This window comes from Moschus berezovskii, chromosome 6, assembly GCF_049115385.1.
Source record: "Moschus berezovskii isolate FMDL1 chromosome 6, NW_MosBer_1.0, whole genome shotgun sequence".
Classification (NCBI taxonomy): Eukaryota; Metazoa; Chordata; class Mammalia; order Artiodactyla; family Moschidae; genus Moschus; species Moschus berezovskii.
Window position 1 is genome coordinate 42,875,993 of NC_142465.1, and position 23,086 is coordinate 42,899,078.

General features: G+C 39.4%; 1 protein-coding gene across 4 annotated transcripts in view; it reads left to right on the plus strand.

The window, feature by feature from the left end:
- The first annotated feature begins 871 nt into the window (after positions 1-871).
- Positions 872-23,086, plus strand: part of YAF2 (YY1 associated factor 2) — a 79,646-nt gene continuing 57,431 nt past the window's right edge. Inside the window, exons 1-2 of one of the 4 annotated variants that reach the window (XM_088836969.1) lie at positions 872-1,056; positions 1,458-1,582. In XM_088836969.1, coding sequence (XP_088693095.1) covers positions 1,031-1,056; positions 1,458-1,582 — 151 coding nt within the window. In that variant the 5' untranslated portion in view covers positions 872-1,030. Of the gene's footprint in view, positions 1,057-1,457; positions 1,584-23,086 lie in introns of all 4 variants that reach the window. The other 3 variants (XM_055394134.2, XM_055394135.2, XM_055394136.2) reach the window with 3 other exon arrangements.

The window sequence follows — 23,086 nt, forward strand, 5'->3', positions numbered from 1 at the left end:
CCACCCACCCCACCCTTCTGGGTCACAGACCCCGGGTTTGAGTTCCCTGAGTCATACAGCAAAGTCACACTGGCTCTCTATTTTACAGATGTTAGTGCGTATGTTTCCATGCTACTCTCTCCATTCATCCCACCCTCTGAAAGTGTTCTTTTCTTAACAACGTTCAGGGAATATGCAAGCTCGTTATTTAAAAAGAAGAAGAAAGGTCTTATGAGTGTTTTCTTGATGGTTTTTTTTGAAGCAGTTACTATAGAGGCCTGGGAGTCGAGAAGAGCGCATCTGCAATTAAACCAGGGTTAGAGACCTAGCTTTATCCTTTTCTAATTATGTAATATAGAGGAAATCACCTAAGCTCTCTTGAGCCTCAGTTTCTTTTCCTCCGGAGTAAGGGCAACAATCCTCACTTGATAGAGCATTCGTGTGCACAAAACCAAGTGGCTTAAAGCACCTCGCAATGGCGCTTACTGGTGGCTCCCGCCTGCCCCCGGGGATCCTTCGGGCTGGGGCAGACGCGCCGAGACGCGCCAGGCCCGGAAAGCGGTTCTACCTGGAGACCGCGGCCGCGCACTCTGGTCCGGGGCCGAGCTGACCTCCGAACGCCGGCCCACCTCGGACCAGGCTTCGGGCGGGATGGCAGAAGATAACCCCGACAGAGGGGCTCGGGGGACGCCCCAGGGAAGCGGGCGGCTCGGGGCAAAGAGGCGGCGACGGCGTCGGCGGCTGCGGCGGCCACCCCCACGCCGCCGCCAGCGAACTCCCCGCGAGTGCTGGGCCGCGCTGGCCGCGTTTGAAGTCTCCGGCGCGGCCGCTGGTTGGCTGGCGCGGGTCACGTGGCCCAGGCAGGAGTTTCCCCGACAGCTGGAGGCTGCGTGGGATCTGGCGGCGGCGGCGGCTCCGGAGCTCGGCGGTGCGGCCTTCCCCACCCCTCCCTCCCTCCTCCCCCACCCGCTTCCGCCCGGCTTATTATCCTCCGTATTGACAAACAGAGCGGCTGCGGCGGCCACTCTCGGCGTGCGTTTGTAGCCAAGTCATGGGAGACAAGAAGAGCCCCACCAGGTAACAGCGCCCGGGCCCCCGGGCCCGGACTGTGCAGGCGGCGGGGCCCTTGCGCCGGGCTTCGGGCGGCCGCCGCTCTCGCCACCGGGGCCGCGGGGCGAGAACGGGGGCGGCGCCGCCGCTGTGCGAGCGCTGCCGCGTGAAGGGCCGGCGCCGGCCGCCCCACAATGGAGCCGCGATGGCGGCAGCCGCGGGTGTTCGGCGGCGGCCCCGGGTGTCCGGCGGCGGCCGTGCTCGCGCCCCCGCCTCCCCTCCCCCTCCGCGCGGGAGCCTGGCCGCCGGGGACCGGCGGGGCGGGGGTCGCGGCGCTTGGGCCGGGGGCGGGGCGGGGGCGGCCGCGGGGCCCGGGCACGGCCCGCTGGTGACCCCGCGCCGCGCCGTGTCCGGGTTATGTCCTGCAGGCCGAAGCGGCAGCCGAAGCCGTCCTCGGATGAGGGTTACTGGGACTGTAGCGTCTGCACCTTCCGGAACAGCGCCGAGGCCTTCAAGTGCATGATGTGCGATGTGCGGAAGGGCACCTCCACCCGGTGAGTCCCGGGCCTGCCCCGCGCGCCGCCAGCCCCCGGGTCCCGGCGCCGAGGACGCCCCTGCGGCCGCCGCCCCCCTCCCCGGATGCTGGCAGACCCGGCGGGCCGAGGCGAGACTGAGGTGGTGGCCGCGATAGGAACTGGGTCACATTGATCACGACCCGAGCGATGCTTTGCGGTGAGGGTAATTGAAGAGGCTGTAATGTTTTTTGCTGCCAAGAGAGAATAAATTATTTAAGGGAGGCATTAGCTTTACCGCGATTTAATTCGTGTCGCTGGGTGTAATGCCACCCCCCCGCCCCCGCCAGCCGCACCACATTTTCTGGATGAAATAATGTTGGCTGCATTGTTGTGTTAGTGTGTAGGAATCAGAGGAAAATCATGAAAACCTTTTTAGGAGCAAACGATGTAATTTAATTTCGTTCCTCAAAAAAAGTATCTGATTAGAGAATACACAATAGATTAAGCTTCCTTTTTTAATATAGACTCTGGAAAGGTCAAATCAGGGGTTTGTATAGTGTTTTAAATCTCAGTTCTTTAATGTTTTATAAATAAATAGTTGGAGGTGAGCCCAGTCACAGGCACACATTTTTCCTGAAAGTGTCTGAATATCTTTAGTTTGATTAAATGACAATCTATTATACTATACAAATGAGATAAAGTGATCTCTGCCTATTTTCAGTCTTTATTTCATTGTCAGCTTACAGTATGATAAGTCTTTAAAAAAACCACTCAAGTGTATTAAGTGGATAAAGAAGATCATTCAGGAGATTCAGTCACTGATATTCTTGAACTGCCAGCACTTAGGTGCTGTGATTTGTGGCCTGATGTTTAGAGGGCATATATTTTTGATTAAAGTTTCTTGGAAAGTGAATTATCACGAGTATACTAATGCCATATACTGTTGCTTTTGGAAAGGGCTATATGATATTAACCTTAGGGGAATATATTCAGTAGAAGTTATGATTCTAAAAGCGAGATATCTTGATTCTAATTAAATTTTAAATGTAGAAACATAAATGGTTATAAAAAACTTGAAATTTTAAGATTTGCTTGACACTAGCTGCTTTTGACATACCTGTCTTTTTGTAAACCATAATATGCTTTTTTGTATAGTCTCATTAAATTCAATAAATTGTTAAATAGTTCCTGATATCTTTTAAAAAGCAAACTCTCAAACAACTACTAAATTCAAGGGAATGTAACAGAACATGGGAAAAAGGAAAAAGCACCATTTGCTGAAATGAATGTGGTAGCTGTTTTTGGACCCGTGATTTAAGTATTTTGAAAAGCAAAGTATCTTTATACCTTTTAGTTTATATAAGGTTTGATTTGGTTTAGATTGTATTTGTTTATCAATGTAGTACTTTGTACTTTTTAAAATGCTCATTAAGCAATGTTAAGAAAAGGCAGGAACTTTAATGTGGAGACAGTTATAATCTTAACCTCTGGTACCGTATTGTTGCTTTTTGTTGTTCCCTCTCTGTATTCTTGTAGCCATTAGAAAAATACTGAAACTAGAAGAGCCTATATGTTTATTTGCAGGACAGCAAGGAAGGGGGGAAGCTGGTCCTACTCCACAGCCAGTCTTGGGGTTAGAGGAACCCTGAGAAATAGAGTAGGTGGTGGCAGCTCAGAAGAGAAGAAACAGGCTGAATACCTGGCACCTGGAAGAAGAAGGAATATAGTGCACAGGGGAGTTGGCCCAGGACAGAGAAGTGGGCCTAGTTTAACAGAGGTTTGAGGCCCACGCTGGGGGCCCCTGACATTTTTTACCAGTACACCTGAGCTCTTATAGATCCAATTTTTAGTGGTGGAAACATTTCTTGAGAAGGACTCAGAGAAGCATTGTCATTTGGATTGAAACTGAAGAGGCTCTGGGCAACTCACCAGAAGTCTAAGGGACACTCTGTTCCTAAAAGTAAGTGTTCTACACTACGACCCTCTCAGCTTCTTCCTTCCTCTCTCTGAATTTGTCTCTTTTTTGATTTTGGCCCTAAGTTAAACCTAAGAGCTCTAATTTCTCTGTTATTTGTTACTTTTCTCCCACTGTTTCTGAAATGCAGAGTGGAATCCATGTTTGGAGAGAACAATGGAACAGGGCATTGTTAATAGGGCAGATATTGATTGCACCGCAAAATATTTGCCTCTCTGGTAATGTTAGAAATACAGAAATAAAGGACTGCATAATACTCGGAGGAGCAGAAGTTTCAGTAGTTGGAAGAAATAATTCTCTACGACTGACATGTTAATTAGCAGTTAGGGTAATTTCAAGAATAAGGTTGGAGATTTAGGAAGGCAGGGACTGGATAGCTGCAGAGCAGAAGGAAGCAGTTTGCTAACGACTTGTTTGTGAGACTGACAGACAGGACTTCAGTCCCTTGGGTCAGACTGATCTTTGAACTGATTCTGTCTTAGTTGCCAAATGTGAGGCCATGTCTAAGCCAATCCCAGACATTTGAAAAACTTTTCTTTTTAAACCTCCAGAGAAGATGGAGTCTGTGGTCTCCCTTTAAAGTCTTTCCGACAGTCTTTTGTTTAAAGGATATCTAGTTCAAATCCTTTTATATTGCAACAGAAGATCTTTTCCTTTGACAATATCCCTGGTAAGTCATGTTTTTCTACAGAGAAACTGTATGAAATAAAACGGGGTTATGTTCATAGCAGAGTTTCAAGATGAAATGTGATTTGAAGTAACTTCAATTCCTAAATTGTTGGCTTCTTTAAATGTATGCCATTTCCCCAGTTGAATTGCAATTTTGTACTTGCTGGCCTTAATTAGTTTAAATTTGATTAATTAAAAATCTAAAGTCTAAATAGCTAGAGTTCCAGTACTGAGAGTTTTATACATTGTGCTTTTGTAAGAGAATCAATGACAAATGTCAGTCTGACAGGAAATATTGAAAAAGTTATGGTGACAATTATTATTATAATGCACATTTTCCATTATAACATAAATAATATAACATAAATGGCATTATTTTAGAGAGGGATAACTTAGGTATGGCATTGGGTTTTTTTTTCTTTTTGCAGCCTGAGGCAGTTGTAAAATAACTTAATGTAGCTTTTTACAACTGTGTATTCTATAGTATTTTTTCTTTTGGTGAAATTTTAACTGTTAATGTTTTTGGCATTGTGCTTTGTACCATTTATTAAATAAAATTTAAAAATAAAAATAAAAGTACTGCACATTTTCCTTCATCTTTATATTTCATATTCTTTTAGGGCAATAGTGTCTCAGATATAAGTCTAAGAAACTTCAAAAAATCAAGAACAATTCTGAATTATCAGAGGAAAAGAAGTAGTATAGTGTGTATGAGTTAGTACAATCAATGTGTTGAGTTAGAGTGATATCTTATTGCCGCTTCATATAGGAATGAAAATTAATTCTTAATTCAGATTGCAGATATTTGAAAGTGAAAGTGATAGAGCTGTTTGGTTTTGAACTGTGATTTAAATGAATACTTATAAAACACCTAGCCCAGAGCAGGCTTTCAAATGTAATTTCGAGTATAATAGGTAGTGTTATATTATCTCAGGGTAAATTGTATGAGTTCCTTTGGGTTTCTCAGAGATTTTATAAGAATGATGAGAAAGATTTCGTATATTAGCAAGAGCACTAGGTGTTATACTAGGAGTTTGACCATGAATTCTTATTTTTAACCACTTTAACATTCAGCAGTGTTTACTGAACATCTTATTTTGTACTGGGGTTGGGCTAGGTACCTGACTTACAGTGGTGAACAAAATAGATACTTGTTTCCTCTATAAAATTTTATGATTTGTTGTCAGTTCAGAAACACTTTGAATTGTACCCAATTCTGTACATGAGATCGTATTAGTAATTCTTTCTGTGTGAGCAGAAGAGGTGAAATTTTCTTATTTAAAAAAATAGTGTTTATAATTAAATACAGCATTATGGTTAGGATTTGACTGTTGGTAAAAAGAGAGATTTATTTTAGTTTCTATAAAATGGAAGTAAATGATAAAATTCACTTTTTTTGAAGAAACCTTAAAGCAGTTATCAGATAAAAATCTTTTCAGTGTCGTTGGTGTCATGCTTGCTTTCTGTCTTCTAATTTGAGGCTTGGCACAGAGTTCATCTAGACTCTTGTGTGAGAATGTGGAGAAAAAAATTGAGGACCATCTCAGGCAGTCTGTTTTTCAGAAATGCAGAGTTCTGAGCCTCCCTTACCTGGGAACCTTTCCCACTACCACACAGTTATTGTTCATAGACTTCTTATTCTAAGAGGTTGGCTTGTTTGTTTTTTTCTCTACATCTTGGGTTAGAGTAGTCACATGGGTTCGTTGTTTACAGAGGAATTTTAAAAGTGATTAGTTTTTGGATAGTAGTGGTTTTCAAAGTGTGAACCCTGAGAGTCCCTAAAGACTTCTTAGGGAGTCTGTAAGGGCCAAGCAATTTTCATAATCATTTTAAGATGTTACTTGCCTTTTTCACCATGTTGACACTGGAGGTGGTAGTGCAGGGTTAATGCTGGGTAACATTGGTGGCTTGGGGCTTTGCTGGTGGCTCAGTGGATAAGAGTCCTCCTGCCAGTGCAGGAGACATGGGTTCAATCACTGATCTGGGAAGATTCTGCATGTCTAGGAACAACTAAGCCCATATGCCATAACTACTCAGTACTAGAACACTCTCGAGCCCAGGCGCCGCAACAAGAGACACCACCACAATGAGAAGCCCCTGCTCACCACAACTAGAGAAAAGCCTGCACAGCAGTGAAGACCCAGCACAGCCAAAAATAAAATAAATGAATAAAGTTATAAAAAAACCCAAACCTGTTAGCTCTTGAGTGGCACCACATAGCTGTATTCATCGTAATCTTCACCACCATGCACGTCGTAAAAATAATGCTAGTTTCGCTTTAGAATGTCCTTCATGAAGCAATAAAAATGATTAATTTTAGAAAGTCTTGTGTCTTTTAAAATATTCTGTCTGATGAACTGGGAAGTACAAGTAAAGCATTCCTGCTGCATACCAAAATCATGTGGTTGATTCACGGGGAAGCATTTTGTAGTTGAGTTTTGAGCAGAACTAGCTTTTTTGATAGAACATTATTTTTATTTGAGAGAACACCTGGCAGACTGTGGTTATTCAGACTTGGATACTCATTAGATATTTTCTCAAATATGAACATAGTCTATTACTTCAAGGTTAACAATTGATGGTATTTGTTGCCAGTGAAGAAAACTACGCTTTCAAGTGAAAATATTTGACAATTTGTAATCTCTATAGTGAGTTTAAGAGCTTCCTAGTACTTTAAAGATGAGATTGGATGGTTATATCAACAAATATAATTTCTGATACTTTATCATAAAGTTTGTTATCATTTGGAAGATTTGCATAACTCAGTAAACCAGTATTTCCCAGTTACCAGTGTATTGTGTTATAAAACCATACACAGATAATCCACTCAAAGTATAAAAGAATCAGTGGATTTTAAGGGAACCCTTTGAAAACTTCGTTGATGTTCCAGATTTCATATGCAACTAACCTTTGAGAAACAACTCCTTGTTGTGTTTTTATGTACATATTGAAGAATATACACAATTATCTGAAAAGGCTATTAAAATATGTCTCCCTTTCTCAACTACAAGTTTGTGGGAGTCAAGATTTTCTTCATATTCTTAAAAAAACACATTGCACCAAATTGAATGCAAGAGGAAATACGACAATCCAGATGTCTTATGTTAAGCTGAATAGTTGAGTACCACTAAAAATGCACAAGTACACAAAGTTATATTTGTTTTGGAAAATATAGTTTTTTTTCATAAAAATACATTAAAATATTGTAAAATGAAGTAATATATAAATTTTTCTGTTTTTATTTTCAGTGTAGTAATTTATTTCTTGGTTTAGATAAGAGCTAGATAAACAAAAGCTCTTTTAACTTTTGAGAGTATAATGAGATCCTGGGACCAAATATTTATGCACTGCTGGTGTAGAGTTTTACTACCTTGGGTTTCTGTATGCAGTAGATGTCCTTCATCAAGCATTCTTTCTCTTTTATTCTTAGTTAAGTGACAGCTCTCAGATATAACCTAGTGACCCCTAGTGACCTAGTTGTTAAACTCAGAAGCCTAATTTCAGTCTTTTTCATGACACCTCAGGAGTATTTGATGTTGGCAGCCTTTCCTAAACATGTAAGTTCCCCTTCCTTGACATCTCTAACACTCCTTTTTCTTAGTTTTCCTTATACATTTTGAAATTAACTTCTGCTTACCCAAAATTGACTTCTCTCTATTCCTTATTTTGTATGGGGCATAAGCTTTATGGAACCTAAACTAGAAACTTTCATTGTCTCAACTTTGATTTCAATTCATCATCCTCCCTCATGTCCAGTCTTCTTTTGGCTCTTTCTTAAATCTGTCCTTTTTACAGTTTTTGTTGTTATAGTTAAGAAGCCAGTATCATTTCTCTCATGAGTTATTGGACAAATGGGTCTCTTCTCCAGAACACTGCTAATGTTATCTTCAGCACTTTTTTGAAACCTATGGGATTATTTTGATTGCTCTGTATTAAAAATAAATTGAGATCTTTCTAGTGACTGCTGAATAAAGGTTGAGCTCTTGAGCATGGTATTCAAGGCCATGACAACCTATGTCTAGATTGCCTTGCTAGCTTCAGTTCTTGCTGTGTATCCCAGCCAGGCCTGTGCTGCATCAGCACTCAAGTATTCCTATCAGATGGTGCTTCTAAAAAGAAGTCCTGTGGGATTGCAACCATCCCTGCACCCACTCCCACTATCATATTAATTCAGTGTATCTTTTTATGTGTATGTGTGTATAATTACTTCAGCAGAACACAGTACTGTGTAGATGTTTGCTCTCCCCAGCAAGGACTATCTTACTTTGCTGTCTCAGAAGCTAGTAAAGTACTTGGAATGTTTTAGGTATTTAAACCTTGTCAGTTAATGTTCTTTTAAATTTGTTACTATTTGCCACCTGGCATTGCTTTTCCAATATCTTTAGAGGTTATCTTTGTAAAAATATGGTCGGATTATTTTGTCGTATTTTGTTAAGTGTATATAAATTCTTTGTACATTTAAAAAATTTTTTGCAATTTTGCCATATAGTAAAAGCACTATTTTTACAGTTGGATTAGTAACTGAGATGAGTAATTCTGAGTATTTGTTTAAACATAGAAATAGTATTTTTATAATACAATATTTGTTTATTTTGAAGATCAGATAAAAACAAAGAGCTTAGCACATGTCTTATTTCTATTACCATATTTTATTTGTTCTTATACACATTCTTAAAAGCATGTATATGTAAAAATACAACTTTTATCTCAGTTTTAGTACATTTTAAGCTTTATCATTTTTTGTTTTGACATATAACATACGTTTTAACATTATTTCAAGGATGATATTGTACATGAATACCTTAACATTTTTAAGGTTTAACTTTGGAAAATTCTGTGTTTATTATCTCACTTACAACCTTTTATTTAGATCTTGTTAGTAATTCACATTACTCAAATTTGCATAGTATGGAAGTACTTCTTGACTATACTGAAGTCATAAAAGAGTACAACATGTTATAAAATATTTTTTATTACTCGATTAAATTATAAGTTCTCAGTTGAATATTCAAAATTAAAATAGTTGATGTCAAGAGCCTATCAGAAACTAAAATATACTGAACATAAATTTGTAATATTTGAAATTGTTTAATTGAAAAATAATTTAGAATTCAGATTTTTGCATTTGTTTGAACTGTACTGAATTTAAAATTAACCAATAGAATGAATTAAATTTAATTATAATTAAAATGGCACTAATTTTCACCTTATGATTGAAGTAGCATTGTTTTATTCTATCAACACGTTACTTTTAAAGATAAATCAGTTGTACAAATTAGCAGACACCTGTATAAATATAGAAATTAGTTGTTTTTCAGCCACTAAGTCATTTCCAACTCTTGTGATCCCATGGACTGTAGCACATCAGGTTCCTCTGTCCTCCTCTGTCTCCCGGAGTTTGCTCAAATTCACGTCCATTGAGTTGGTGATGCTATAGAACCATCTCATCCTCTCCCTCTTCTCCTTTCCTGATAGAAATTAGGCGACATTAAAAAAAAAAAAAGAAATTTCCCTCATCTTGTGTTTCTTTACTATTTCTAATTTTTGTGAGTCAAGCTAAAAGAACTTGTCGTTGATAACTTTCTAGAATTTGTTATTTTGCCCACCTTGTTAACTGCTTCCTCAAGACCTGGCTCACATACATAGTCTCTGTGCCATTCTTCTAAGCCCATCCAAAGCTTGCCTTCCTTTGTGTCTTTGTTCATACCTCTCATTGTGATTTCTAACTTGAGCATTTCCTCATAAACCCAGAATTGGTTTTGTCTTTCTCATGAAGCTGAGTATTTGAAAAAGTTGGAATTCTGATACAGGTTAAGTCAATACTTGGAAAAGAAACCTTCTGTATATATGTATGAATTATTGGAAATAAATGATCAGAAGTGAACAGAATCTAGATTCTGAAATCTTCAATTGCATAGCAAACATTCTCCTGTTGTTCGTTGGACAACATGTTGTCATTGGACATGTACCATATGCCAGAAATTATGTTAGGCATATAGAATTGTGGATGAGACACCAGTTCCAGCTTCTAGGAGTTTGAAATCTAGCAAAGAAGATCGATAGTATTTGCTAATGAAGGAATTTAAAATTTTACAATATTGTCTTAGTTTTTGGACATTATAGTTTTTATATTCAAGTTGAGTATAAAACCAGTTACTGTAGTAGCCAGTAGTAAAGTGCTTTTGGTACAAAGTTTGCTTTAACATTGTGGCCAATTTCCAGTTTGATTGATTACTTTTCTCCTAAGAAATTTCAGCCAAATGAAGCTGCCACTTCATTGTTGGGTAAAACCCTCTTTCTCTTTATATGTGTGTATATATGTGTGTGGTAATATATATATGCATATATGTATAAATATGTATGTTTTTAAAAGGGGTTGCTGTTTTTAACAAGATGTTTAAGGAGGAGAAGGGTTTGACAGAGGATGAGATGGTTGGATGGCATCACTGACTCAATGGACATGAATTTGAGTAAACTCCAGGAGATGGTGAAGGACAAGGAAACCTGGTGTGCTGCAGTCCATGGGGTCACAAAGAGTCAGACATGAGTTAGTGACTGAACAATGAACAACAGGAGGATGTTTCCTATATAATTGAAGATTTCAGAAGACTAAGGTGATTACTATGAAGACTGTGACAAATTTGCATAGGATGGATTGGATGAGGTTTATACATTTTGTACTTATCCCGGGAAGCATCTTTTTTTGAGAGTAAAATAATTATAATAGGACTGCATTATTAAACTTAATGTCTCTCTTCTCGGCTGTCTTGCTGGTTATATTGGCAGGGATCTTCATTATGCCACTCAGTTTTTTTTTTTTCTAGTTTGTTTTTCCTTTAAAAGTGTTGTTGAGAAAATTAAATGAGTTAATTTCTGTATAGCCTTTATCATTATGGCCGGTACACGTAAGTACTCACTAAATATTTTTTAAAAATGTTTATAACTTATTGCTACCAAATTAATTCTTAGTTATTATAGATTGTTTCTGTGGGTAGGAATTCAATAAAAGCAATATCATTAAATTATTTATAATTCATGTAGTGCTTTACTGTGTTCAGAATGCTTTTGTTTATTCTTCCGTTTGCTCATCAAGCCACTCTGCGTTCAGGAGAGGGAGATGGTCATCTAATCATAATTTTATTGCTAGAAGCATAGGTTTTTTTTTTTTCTTCTAAATCAAAGAAACACAGGTTTGTTTGACTTACCCTTCTGTCTCTGATAAAGAGGTTTATGAAACTATTTTATTTGGGTGAAAGGTTTCTTTGCTATTCCTCTTTCCTTCGAGGTTAGAGATCTGGCCAACATACTTTGGTACAAAGATTAGCATTCTTTGGGGTATCAAGTTTTCATTCAATGAAACCTGAGGTGTTTCTTTTTTTTAAAAGACACATTTTCCTTAAATAGTGATTTTAATAAGTTGTAAAATATTATGTAATTGTGACTTTGAAAATAAATTATTTATTTAACAAATATTTACTGAACACTTAGCTGTGTTTTGTTTATTGGCTTTTATTCCTGCTAAAATCTCTACCTTTTGTTACATGATATATGATATATTATTGATCAGTTTTAAAAGATTCAGTAGAGATTTCATTCTGTAATATTGTTTATTATGGAAATTTGCAGAATTACTGAGAATTTTAAGAGCTTCCATAGTGTTTAGTCATTTCCTGAGAGAGGCTGTTTTTTTATTTCTTGAAACCTTAATGGTAGAGGGCTTCCCAGATGGCTCAGCAGTAAAGAGTCTATGTGTAATCCAGGAGACGCAGGAGACTGTTTGATCCCTGGGTCGGAACTGTCCCTTGGAGGAGGAAATGGCAACCCACTTCAGTATTCTTGCCTGGAAGATCTCATGGACAGAGGAGCCTGGTGGGCTACAGTCCGCGAGGTCACAAAGAGTTGGGCACATATGCACCTAATGATAGAGAGATGAGGTAGTCTTCAGAGGGAAGTTCTTGAGGGGTATGGGGCAGAGATGTTGGTATTAAAACTTTTGAAATTGTCGAGGCCATTATTTCCAGATCCTTTTGTTTGACATTTTCAGCTCAGTTTAGAGAGCTGAGTCTTAGAGAACTAAGTCTTAGAGAACTGCTGAAGTCTTAGAGAACTGCAAGGTAACACATAGCAATATGCTGGGTGAGGTCTTTTCTATGTGTTGGAACTGATGGCTCTAGCTTAGCTTCTTGACAAGTAAGAAAACAGGCCTGGAAAGATTGTGACCTGTTCAAGGTCAGTAGCTGGTTAGTGCCAGGTTCAAATGTTTGGATTTCTTTAAGTCTTTTTTTATTACCTTGCTTTGGTAGCTTTAAATTTGCTAGCAAATAATTTCTTAAGGATTTCTTCTGGTAAATTTCCTATGCCTGTAGCTAGTGTTGTACACCTTGAAAACTTCTAACTTTAAACCTACTACTTATAACTAGTACAAGAACTTATGTTAAAATTTGGGCTAGCATTGTACTGAATGAAGAACAAAATGACTGTTAATTGTTTTCCCTATTTTAGGTAATATTTTTGAAGTTAAAATGTTAAACTTCATTTTGATGTCTTTTATAATAATGGTTATTGTGGTATGTATTCTGACTTCTTTGATACCATAGTGTTTCTTAGGAGAAAAATCCCAGTAAATATTATTTCCCTCTTTTATTTGTGATACAAACACTAAGAATCTCTAATAGTATAACTAATAACAAATTTGACTGCTTGTCTGTGTGTGTATGATAAAAAAATTTGTACAGTTCTCTGATAATTTTTAGGCATGAGTTGAGAGTCACTTCATCTTTACATATTTTGTAGTCTGATCACGGCTCTTATACGAATGATGATAAACCTACAACAGCAGCAAGTAGAGAATATTCTATGCCAGAGAAATAGTTGCTCAGGAAGTAGAGCTCTATGTGTATTTTCAGAGTAGGCCGAGTTGTTTTAGTCATTTTTCATCTTTTTCCATCCTTTTTCTTTATTTACTTTTTGCCTCCCCAAGGCCCAGCATCTGCTTGATAATAATTTATAGCCTACTTTCTGAAATGTTCTGATTCCTCTATGTTCTTATTCTACCAGCAGTTATTCCTTTATTAGAACTTTCCTGTTTTAGGTAAATCTAAATAAAATAATACTTTTAAGTATGAATGTAAATAACCTGAGCATGGGGGATAGAATTATTTTTTTTCTTTAAGACAATAACTCTTTTTGATGATAAAAGTATTACATATTCATTGAAGATACTAAAGTATAAGGAGGAAAATAGGAATGCCCACCCATTATGACATCTCTCCAGCCAGAGAGACATTAGTACATCATTGAATGCGCAGCCATCTATTCTTTCAACTGTACTGCTTGTTCAGGGCCAGCTCTGGGAAGCCTCCTTCCTTCAAGTTGCAGGAAATAAGGAGTAAGGAGAAGATGGGTTTACCGCTTAAAATCAAGTAACATGTTTCTTGGCATAGAGAGAGCTGTTTTTTCCTTTAGAAGGGTGCAGAGGTTTTGAATTGTGCTCTTTGGAGCCCTGAGATCTCTGTCTCAGTGGCTGCCAATAGAGCAAACACGTGGGGCTTTGGGTTCCCCAGACAGACTGAGCAACTGAACTGAACTGAACTCTGCTTCAGCCAGATCATCTGTGCTCTTACACATTTGGTTGTTCAGTTGCCCATTCGTGTGTGACTCTTTGTGACCCCATGCATTGCAGCATGCTAGGCCTCTCTGATCCTCACCATTCCCGAAGTTTACCCAAGTTCATGTCCATTGCATCAGTGATGCCATCCAGCCATCTCATCCTCTGTCATCCCCTTCTCCTTTCCTCAGTCTTTCCCAGCATCAGGGACTTGTCCAACGAGTCAGCTGTTCACATCAGATGACCAAAATACTGAAGCTTCAACTTCAGCATCAGTCCTTCCAGTGGATATTCAGGGTTCATTTCCCTTAAGATTGACTGACTTGATCTCCTTGCTGTCCAAGGGACTTTCAGGAGTATTCTCCAGTACCACAATTTGAAGGCATCAATTCTTTGGTGTTCTGCCTTTACATTTCAGCTCTCACAACCATACATGACCACTGGGAAGACCATAGCCTTGACTTAGACATTTTACTTATTAGGATTTCTCTTAATTTTTATTTCCTAAACGTTTTCTGCTATCAAAACTTTTTGAAAATCATTGCCCTGTTCCATCCATTCTACCACTCAAATTCTGTTTGGCACAGGCTGGATTAATTGTGACTAGACTTCTTAGCCTCACATTTCAAAGGGAAGCGCTAATACTGACTTTTGTATAGTGAATTTGAAAAGCCTTTTTCTTTCTCCCTCCTTCCCTGTTCCTTCCTTTTTGTTCACCCATCTTAGACATTTTTTATCTTTTTTTTTTAAAACATTTTTGCTCTTTTTTTCTTTTTTTTTTTTTTAAAGACCAAGGCTTGTAAGGCCCAGAGCTCTGTAATCAATGATTGGATGCCTAATGAGCAGTACAACTTACAGGTGACAAATATGTTAAGTTCATAATGTCGTCAAGTTATACTTTATGATAAAACTTAGTAAGACTATTCCATCATCTGTATGAACGTGGTTATCAGATTTGCTCATTATGCTAGTTTTTTGTAAACTTCATGTCTCTGGTTCACACAGAACTTTTTGGTTCCTTGGTAGTGTACATTTTAATTGTAATCTTGCCATCTTCCACTTGTGTAGAGTTTCATTATACTTCTTTTTAGTGCAGGAAAATACATTTAGTTTTATTTTTTCAACTGTGTATTTGTTTTTAATTTTTATGTGTACTCATTATGATAATGAAAAACAAAACAAAGAAAAGAATGTTGATATTTGTGAGTTCCTTGCAATTATGTAGTATAGTGGTGAAGAGTTTTGATTCTGTAACTCACCTTCTTGGACTTACATATTAGTCTCCACTTACTGACTTATGTGAACTTATGAAAGTTACTATGAGCCTGTTTTTTCATTTGTAAAATGGAGATGATAATAACAGCCAAGAGTGGTTGCCAGGATTAAATGAGGTAATTTTTGTAAAGTACTTGGCACAGTGCCTGGCATAAAATAAGTCCTCAGAAAATATTAGTTGAAACAGTCAGATACATGAGTGGTGATATCATAGTAGACTTGTATATAGAGGTATAACAATCCCTATTGTCAAATGTGTGGGTTCCAGTGGGGTGACTGACAAAACCAGAACATAAGGGTAAGTGTCTTCTACTGAAAAATAATATTTCATCAGATTTCCTCAGGGATGTTTTTTCCTCTTACCTCCTTCCATCTCTCCCTCTTTCTTCTCTTCCGTGTGTGTGTGTGTGTGTGTGAAGCTGATGTGGACTGTCATATAAACATTTGGACCTCACCAGTAAAAGTTTTAACCTCTAGGAAGTACTTTGATAGTATAATAGTGGTAAGCAGTTTATATAGACTTAAGAGTTGAATAGTTAAAAACAGTCTTTTTTTTTTTTTAAACTAAGAGTAAGTCTGTTTTATGTATTTGAGCAAACTCCAGGAGATAGTGGAGGACAGAGGAGCCTGATGTGCTGCAGTCCACGGAGTTGCAAGGAGTCCGACATGACTTAGTGACTGCAACAACAGCAACAAGTCTATTTTAAAGGTTGGATTGTCAGACAGCTTGGTCATGGTCTTTTTTAGGCCATTGTGTCTTCTTGTTATTATATTATTTCCTCTGCTTCATGCTCTCCTATTCACGACAGTTTCTTTCTTATAGCATCACCTCTAAAAAAGCATTTCTTTATTAGGCTAGAATGAATGCCCTTTCAATTAGTCTTAAAGTGTGCTGTGCAAAATGTGATGATTGTATTTACACAGTGTACTGAAAATATTTCATTTTGCTTCCCTGAACTGTATTTCCTTGAGAATAGTGCCACTGATACTGGAATCACATTTTAGTTTAAATCCCTAATATGCCATTTATGGTCATAAAACCATAGGACTCTGTGTTGATGATTAAATATGATAATTGATATAAGAAACTTAACATAATTTTTAGTCAATAACAATGATAATAATTGTAAATGACATTAATAAAAGATACCAATGTCTGTCATTGTGTCTTGTGTGAAAGTGAAAGTCGCTTAGCCATGTCTGACTCTTTGCGACCCCATGGACTACACAGTCCATGGAATTCTCCAGGCCAGAATACTGGAGTGGGTGGCCAGCCATACCCTTCTCCAGGGGATCTTCCCAACCCAGGTATCGAACCCAGGTCTCCTGCATTGCAGGCAGATTCTTTACCAGCTGAGCCACCAGGGAAGCCCATAGGTACTGACAATGCTTAACTGAATTGCAAAGGCTCCTTATCATTTGTCTGGTTCTATTGTTCCTTTAAACTGTTTGCCACTTGTTTTTAAGGACCATTTACATCATTTCATTTCATTTTTTGAACTTTTGAGTTAGGTAGAGTGTTTACTTGGAGAAGGCAATGGCAAGCCACTCCAGTACTATTGCCTAGAAAATCCCATGGATGGAGGAGCCTGGTAGGCTGCAGTCCGTGGGGTCGCTAAGGGTCGGACACGACTGAGCGACTTCACTTTCACTTTTCACTTTCCACTTTCACACATTGGAGAAGGAAATGGCAACCCACTCCAGTGTTCTTGCCTGGAGAATCCCAGGGACGGGGGAGCCTGGTGGGCTTCCGTCTATGGGGTCACACAGAGTCGGACACGACTGGAGTGATTTAGCAGCAGTAGCAGAGTATTTACTTCATAAAAGAACTTGTGTTAAACTAAATTACCTTCATACTCAACTTTTCAGCAGTTTAAAAATGTTTTCTTTTGCCATCAAAATAATGCATAGTAGAAGCCAGAGCAGGCAGCATTTTATTCTGTTTAAGTCATGCTTACTGTTTGTTGAATCTTAACTAGAGGTAGAGAAACCGTTTGGTGGAATTCATTGCAGTATGCTAGGCAAGAGACAGTAGTGGCCCAAACAAAGTTAATGCCAATAGGAGAGAGAAGTGAATGGATTCTAGATATGTTTAGGAGAAAATGTATAGGCCTTGATGGATGGTTGAATATGGTTGTGGAAGAAAAGAAGTTGGGTTTTAGAGAGGAAATTTAGAGAGAAATAGAGGATAAACCCCAGGATTCTGGCTTAGTTATACAGCTAGGTAAATGGAGGTACTTTTCACTGAAAGGAGACAGAAGGAAGGACAGATTTTGGGGAAGGTGATATTCATTGGAAGGACTGATGCTGATGCTGAACTCCAGTACTTTGGCCACCTGAGGTGAAGAGCCGACTCATTGGAAAACCCTGATGCTTGGAAAGATTGAAGGCAAAAGGAGAAGAGGGCAGCAGATATTGAGACAGAAATAGCATCACTGACTTAGTGAACATGCATTTGAGCAAATTTCGGGAGATAGTGAAGGACAAGGAATCCTGGCATGCTGCAATTTATAGGGTGAGGAGTCAGACGTGACTTGGCGACTGAGCAGCAACAAATGGGCCACTTTTAGATTTGTTGAATTTCAAGCATCTGAGAGAAATATGAGAGGGTAGATATATGAGGCAGTTGGATATGTGGTGCTTAAGCTTATCAAGGAAATCATAGCTATAAATATGTGTTCAGTAGTCATCAGCATATATGACCAATTGAAGCCATGAGAGTGAGACAGATCAAGGAGAGAATAGATTGACTAGCATGAGCAAAGAGAACCTAGGACAGAAACTGAGAAACATCATCACTTCCTTAAGGCAGAAGAAAAGCATCATATAAAGAGGAAAGAAATGGAAGAGAAAGAAAAATTAAATAGGGAATAAAAAGCCCAGGAGAGAGTAATGTTATTGGAATAGAAGGAAAGGAATGTTTTTAAAAGGAGAGGATGTGATTGGCCATGGCAAAGGGCTTTTACTTTTGTCAGAGTCTTAATTTTTCCTTTGCATTCTGTCTAATGTTTATTTTTAACAAGTGTTGCATTAATATTTATATTTCAATTTATAATAATATAATCCTGCATAGTGCTTGGGCTAAGCTTTCCATGATAGTTTGAACAGTTCTGCATTGTATCTATAGATTACATAAAGGAGGTTATGGACGTGAGAGTTGGACTATAAAGAAAGCTGAGCACCGAAGAATTGATGCTTTTGAACTGTGGTGTTGGAGGAGACTCTTGAGAGTCCCTTGGACTGCACGGAGATCCAACCAGTCCATCCTAAAGGAGATCAGTCCTGGGTGTTCATTGGAAGGACTGATGTTGAGGCTGAAACTCCAATACTTTGGCCACCTGATGTGAAGAGCTGACTCATTGGAAAAGACCCTGATGCTGGGAAAGATTGAGGGCAGGAGGAGAAGTGGACGACAGAGGATGAGATAGCTGGATGGCATCATTGACTCGATGGACATGGGTTTGGGTGGACTCCGGGAGTTGGTGATGGACGGGGAGGCCTGGCGTGCTGCGGTTCATGGGGTCGCAAAGAGTCAGACACAACTGAGCGACTGAACTTAACTGAATGGTGGTAGATCAGGAGACAAGTAAAATTATGTTACTCTTTCAAGGAATAATGCTCTAATTATTTAGTTAAATCTGTAACTAAGCCTCTGCATTTACAGGTAACTCCTGATTGTAGCTATAGAAATGAATAGAATTAATTTAAAAATTGGGTCCATGTTGGTATAAAAAATATTTTAAGTGGTAAGTATATTAACTTGGAACACTTTTTTTGAAAATTGCATTGTTAATTGTGGGGGAGCTTGTGTAGTTTGAAGAAGTCCTTATCTTCTGTTTTTAGAAGGAATGAATAATAGTTTTAGATTAGCTTAGTAAACAAATCAGAATACTTTTCATACAGTTCTACAGTTTGTTTGGTCTCTAAAGTGATAGCCATTGTGGGGTATGTTGAATTTGATGTGATCCATGATTCAGGGTTTTTTTTTTTTTTTTTTAAAGGCAAAATAATTGTGTGACCTTTTAATAGATGCCCTAGAGAAGGAAACAGCAACCCACTCCAGTATTCTTGCATGGGAAATGCCATGGACAGAGGAGCCTGGAGGGCTATGGGGTTGAAAAAGAGTCAGACATGACTTAGGGACTAAACAACAACAAGCAGATATATGCTAGCTAGCTAGAGACAAACAGATATGTAGCTCGATATAGACAAGCTCTAATAAGCCCATTTGTGGGGTATCTCTTTTGAGAATGTACATTCATTTCACTATGATTCAGATTTTATAAGTGCTGAATTAACAATATTTAGAATATAGTCAGTAGGTTGCACACTCTTACTGTTGACCTCAGACTATTTGAGATTTATTGTTAGAAAAGTTTGCCATTGTTTTATAAAATCAATTTTACACTGAAAATATACACTTATGTTTTAGAGATGGTTATTGAAAATTGAATTGAAAACAAATACGGGGCTTAGAATCTCCTCAGATTAATTTTAATATTATAGTCAGAAAAGGTGAGAAAAAAGCATGAAGTTGCAGAGTAAAGGTTAGACTTCTTTATCACGTTGACATAATTGTTCACATTCAAAATAGTTAGCTGTTTGTTATTTTTGTGTATTTAACTTGGATACTGACTATAATTAGCATATGAAGGACTAATGCTCCTGATATTTTGAACTAGGATCAGGAAAATATTTCCTTGAACTAGAAACATTAAGGATAGAGGAGTGAGTGAGTGGGTGAAAGTTGCTCAGTCCGATTCTTTGGGACCCCATAGACTATACAGTCCATGGAATTCTCCAGGCCAGACTACTGGAGTGGGCAGACCTTCCCTTTTCCAGGGGATCTTCCCAACCCAGGGATTGAACAGGGGTCTCCTGCGTTGCAGGCAGATTCTTTACCAGCTGAGCCACAAGGGAAGCCCAAGAATACTGGAGTGGGTAGTCTATCCCTTCTCCAGCGGATTTTCCTGACCGGAATCGAATTGGGGTCTCCTGCATTGGAGGCAGATTTTTTACCAACTGAGCTACCAGGGAAGTCCCAAGAATAGAGGATATTAACTTAAAAGACCCTGATGCTGGGAAAGATTGAAGGCAAAAGGAGAAAGGGACAGCAGAGGATGAAATGGTTAGATAGCATCACTGACTCAGTGGACAGGAATTTGAGCAAATTCCGGGAGATAGTGGAGGACAGAAGGGCCTGGCATGCTGCAGTTCATGGGGTTGCAAAGGATCAGACGTGACTTAGTGACTGAACAACAACATGTTAACTTTCTACAGAAGTACCTCATTTTAAGATACTGTTTATAAAATGTGGTGCTTAGTTAAAGGACTAGGGTGTTTGTCAAATTAGGAAGATAAAAATATTGTTGAAGATCAATTAAGGTGATTAAGGTATCCTTAGGAAGAATGACTAGAACATAAAATGATATAAATAGCAAAACCACATGGCTTTATGACACTGGATAATTGGTCATGTTTAGCATAGTACTCTTGCCTGGAAAATCCCATGGACGGAGGAGCCTGGTAGGCTGCAGTCCATGGGGTCGCTAGGAATTGGACACGACTGAAGCGACTTAGCAGCAGTAGCAGCATAGTACAGGAGGTGGTAGGAAGTAAGAGATGTTATTTGGCACTTGTTAGAATGGTGCTTTGGAGAAGGCAATGGCAAGCCCCTCCAGTACTCTTGCCTAGAAAATCCCATGGACAGAGGAGCCTGATGGGCTACAGTCCATGGGGTCGCTACTAGTCGGACAAGACTGAGTGACTTCACTTTCACTTTTACTTTTCACTTTCACACATTGGAGAAGGAAATGGCAACCCACTCCAGTGTTCTTGCCTGGTGAATCCCAGGGATGGCGGAGCCTGGTGGGCTGCCATCTATGGTGTCGCACAGAGTCGTACACGACTGAAGCGGCTTAGCAGCAGCAGCAGAATGGTGCTTTATTCTGGAATTGTAGTAATGTAGGCTTCTTTATATTAAGTTAACTAAGAAACCGTGAACTTCCAGATGTTCAAGCTGGTTTTAGAAAAGGCAGAGGAACCAGAGATCAAATTGCCAACATCCGCTGGATCATTGAAAAAGCAAGAGAATTCTAGAAAAACATCTGCTTCTGCTTTATTGACTATGCCAAAGCCTTTGACTGTGTGAATCACAATAAACTGTGTAAAATTCTGAAAGAGATGGGAATACCAGACCACCTGACCTGCCTCTTGCGAAACCTATATGCAGGCCCAAATAGGAAAAGGAGTACGTCAAGGCTGTATATTGTCAGCCTGCTTATTTAACTTATATGCAGAGCACATCATGAGGAATGCTGGGTTGGAAGAAGCACAAGCTGGAATCAAGATTGCTGGGAGAAATACCAATAACCTCCGATATGCAGATGACACCACCCTTATGGCAGAAAGTGAAGAGGAACTAAAAAGCCTCTTGATGAAAGTGAAAGAGGAGAGTGAAAAAGTTGGCTTGAAGCTCAACATTCAGAAAACTAAGATCATGGCATCTGGTTGCATCACTTCATGGGAAATAGATGGGGAAACAGTCGTGGGTGTTCATTGGAAGGGCTGATGCTAAAGCTGAAACTTTGGCCACCTCATGCAAAGAGTTGACTCATTGGAAAAGACTCTGATGCTGGGAGGGATTGGGGGCAGGAGAAGGGGACGACAGAGGATGAGATGGCTGGGTGGCATCACCGACTCGATGGACATGAGTTTGAGTGAACTCCGGGAGTTGGTGATGGACAGGGAGGCCTGGCCTGCTGCGATTCATGGGTTTGCAAAGAGTCGGACATGACTGAGCGGCTGAACTGAACTGAACTACATCTTAAACTTAATTAAAAAACGTAGCTTGTAGATAACAGCAACCCGTTTTCAGGGCTGCTGCACACTTAGACTGTGTGCCCTTTGCAGTTCTTTGTAGTGCTTGGAGTCTGTCCGGATTTGTTGATGCGGGGAAGGAAACAGACCTGGAAGATGATGTCTGATTTGTTAGCAGTTTGAGGAGGTTCATAGGTATAATTCCGTTGGGTCTTATCTGCTTTAGCCTTAGGTTGAATTTTTGAACCTAAAACCCAAGAACCAAATTCAGAATTGGGCCTCTACCCATTGACTCATATTTTCTTGTGAGTTCCTTTTTAGGCACTGAATTGATACTCACTTTGCAACTTTTAGCTTAATACTGATTACTTTGTAACGCTTTGCATATTGCTGTATAACAAACTATCCCAAAATTTATTGGTAGAAAACAATCAGCATTTATTATACTCCCTTCCTCTCCCCCATCCCATCCTTTTAGTTCTGGCTTAGGATCTCTCAGGCCCAACTAAGGAGGGATCCATGTCCAAGCTCTCATGGTTTTCAGTGGCCTTAGAACATCTGCTCCCAGGTTACTCACACAGCTGTTAGCAGGCCTCTGTCGGAACTCTGGCTGTCACAGCATGACAGCTTACTTACCCCAAAGCAACATATCTGGTGAGAGTCATGAAACCAAGAGCCACTGTCCTTTTATAATCTAATTTTGGGAATGACATCCATTATTTTGGCAGCTTCCCTGGTGGCTCTCAGATGGTAAAGAATCTGCTGCAATTCAGGAGACCTGGGTTCAAGCCCTGGGTTGAGAAGATCCCCTGGAGAAATGGCTACACACTCCAGTATTCTTGCCTGGAGAATTCCATGGACAGAGGAACCTGGTGGGCTACCATCCATGGGGTCGCAAAGAGTCGGACATGACTGAGCGACTAACACTTTCCATTACTTCTGCTAAATTCTGTTCCTTAGAAGTGGGTCATTAAATTCAGCCCATACTCAGGGGAGGAGATTACAGAAGGGCATGCATACCGGGAGGTGGGATCATTGTGGACCATCTTAAAGGCTGCCCACCACAATGTCCTTTAAGGTTGAAAACCTTTTTTTGTTGTTAAGGAATTCATTATTGAAAGGAAAGTTTATAGAGGAAACCCAGAATATAAAATGGATAGAGAGCTGTTCTGTCCAGAGCAGGGGTTTTAGGAAGCT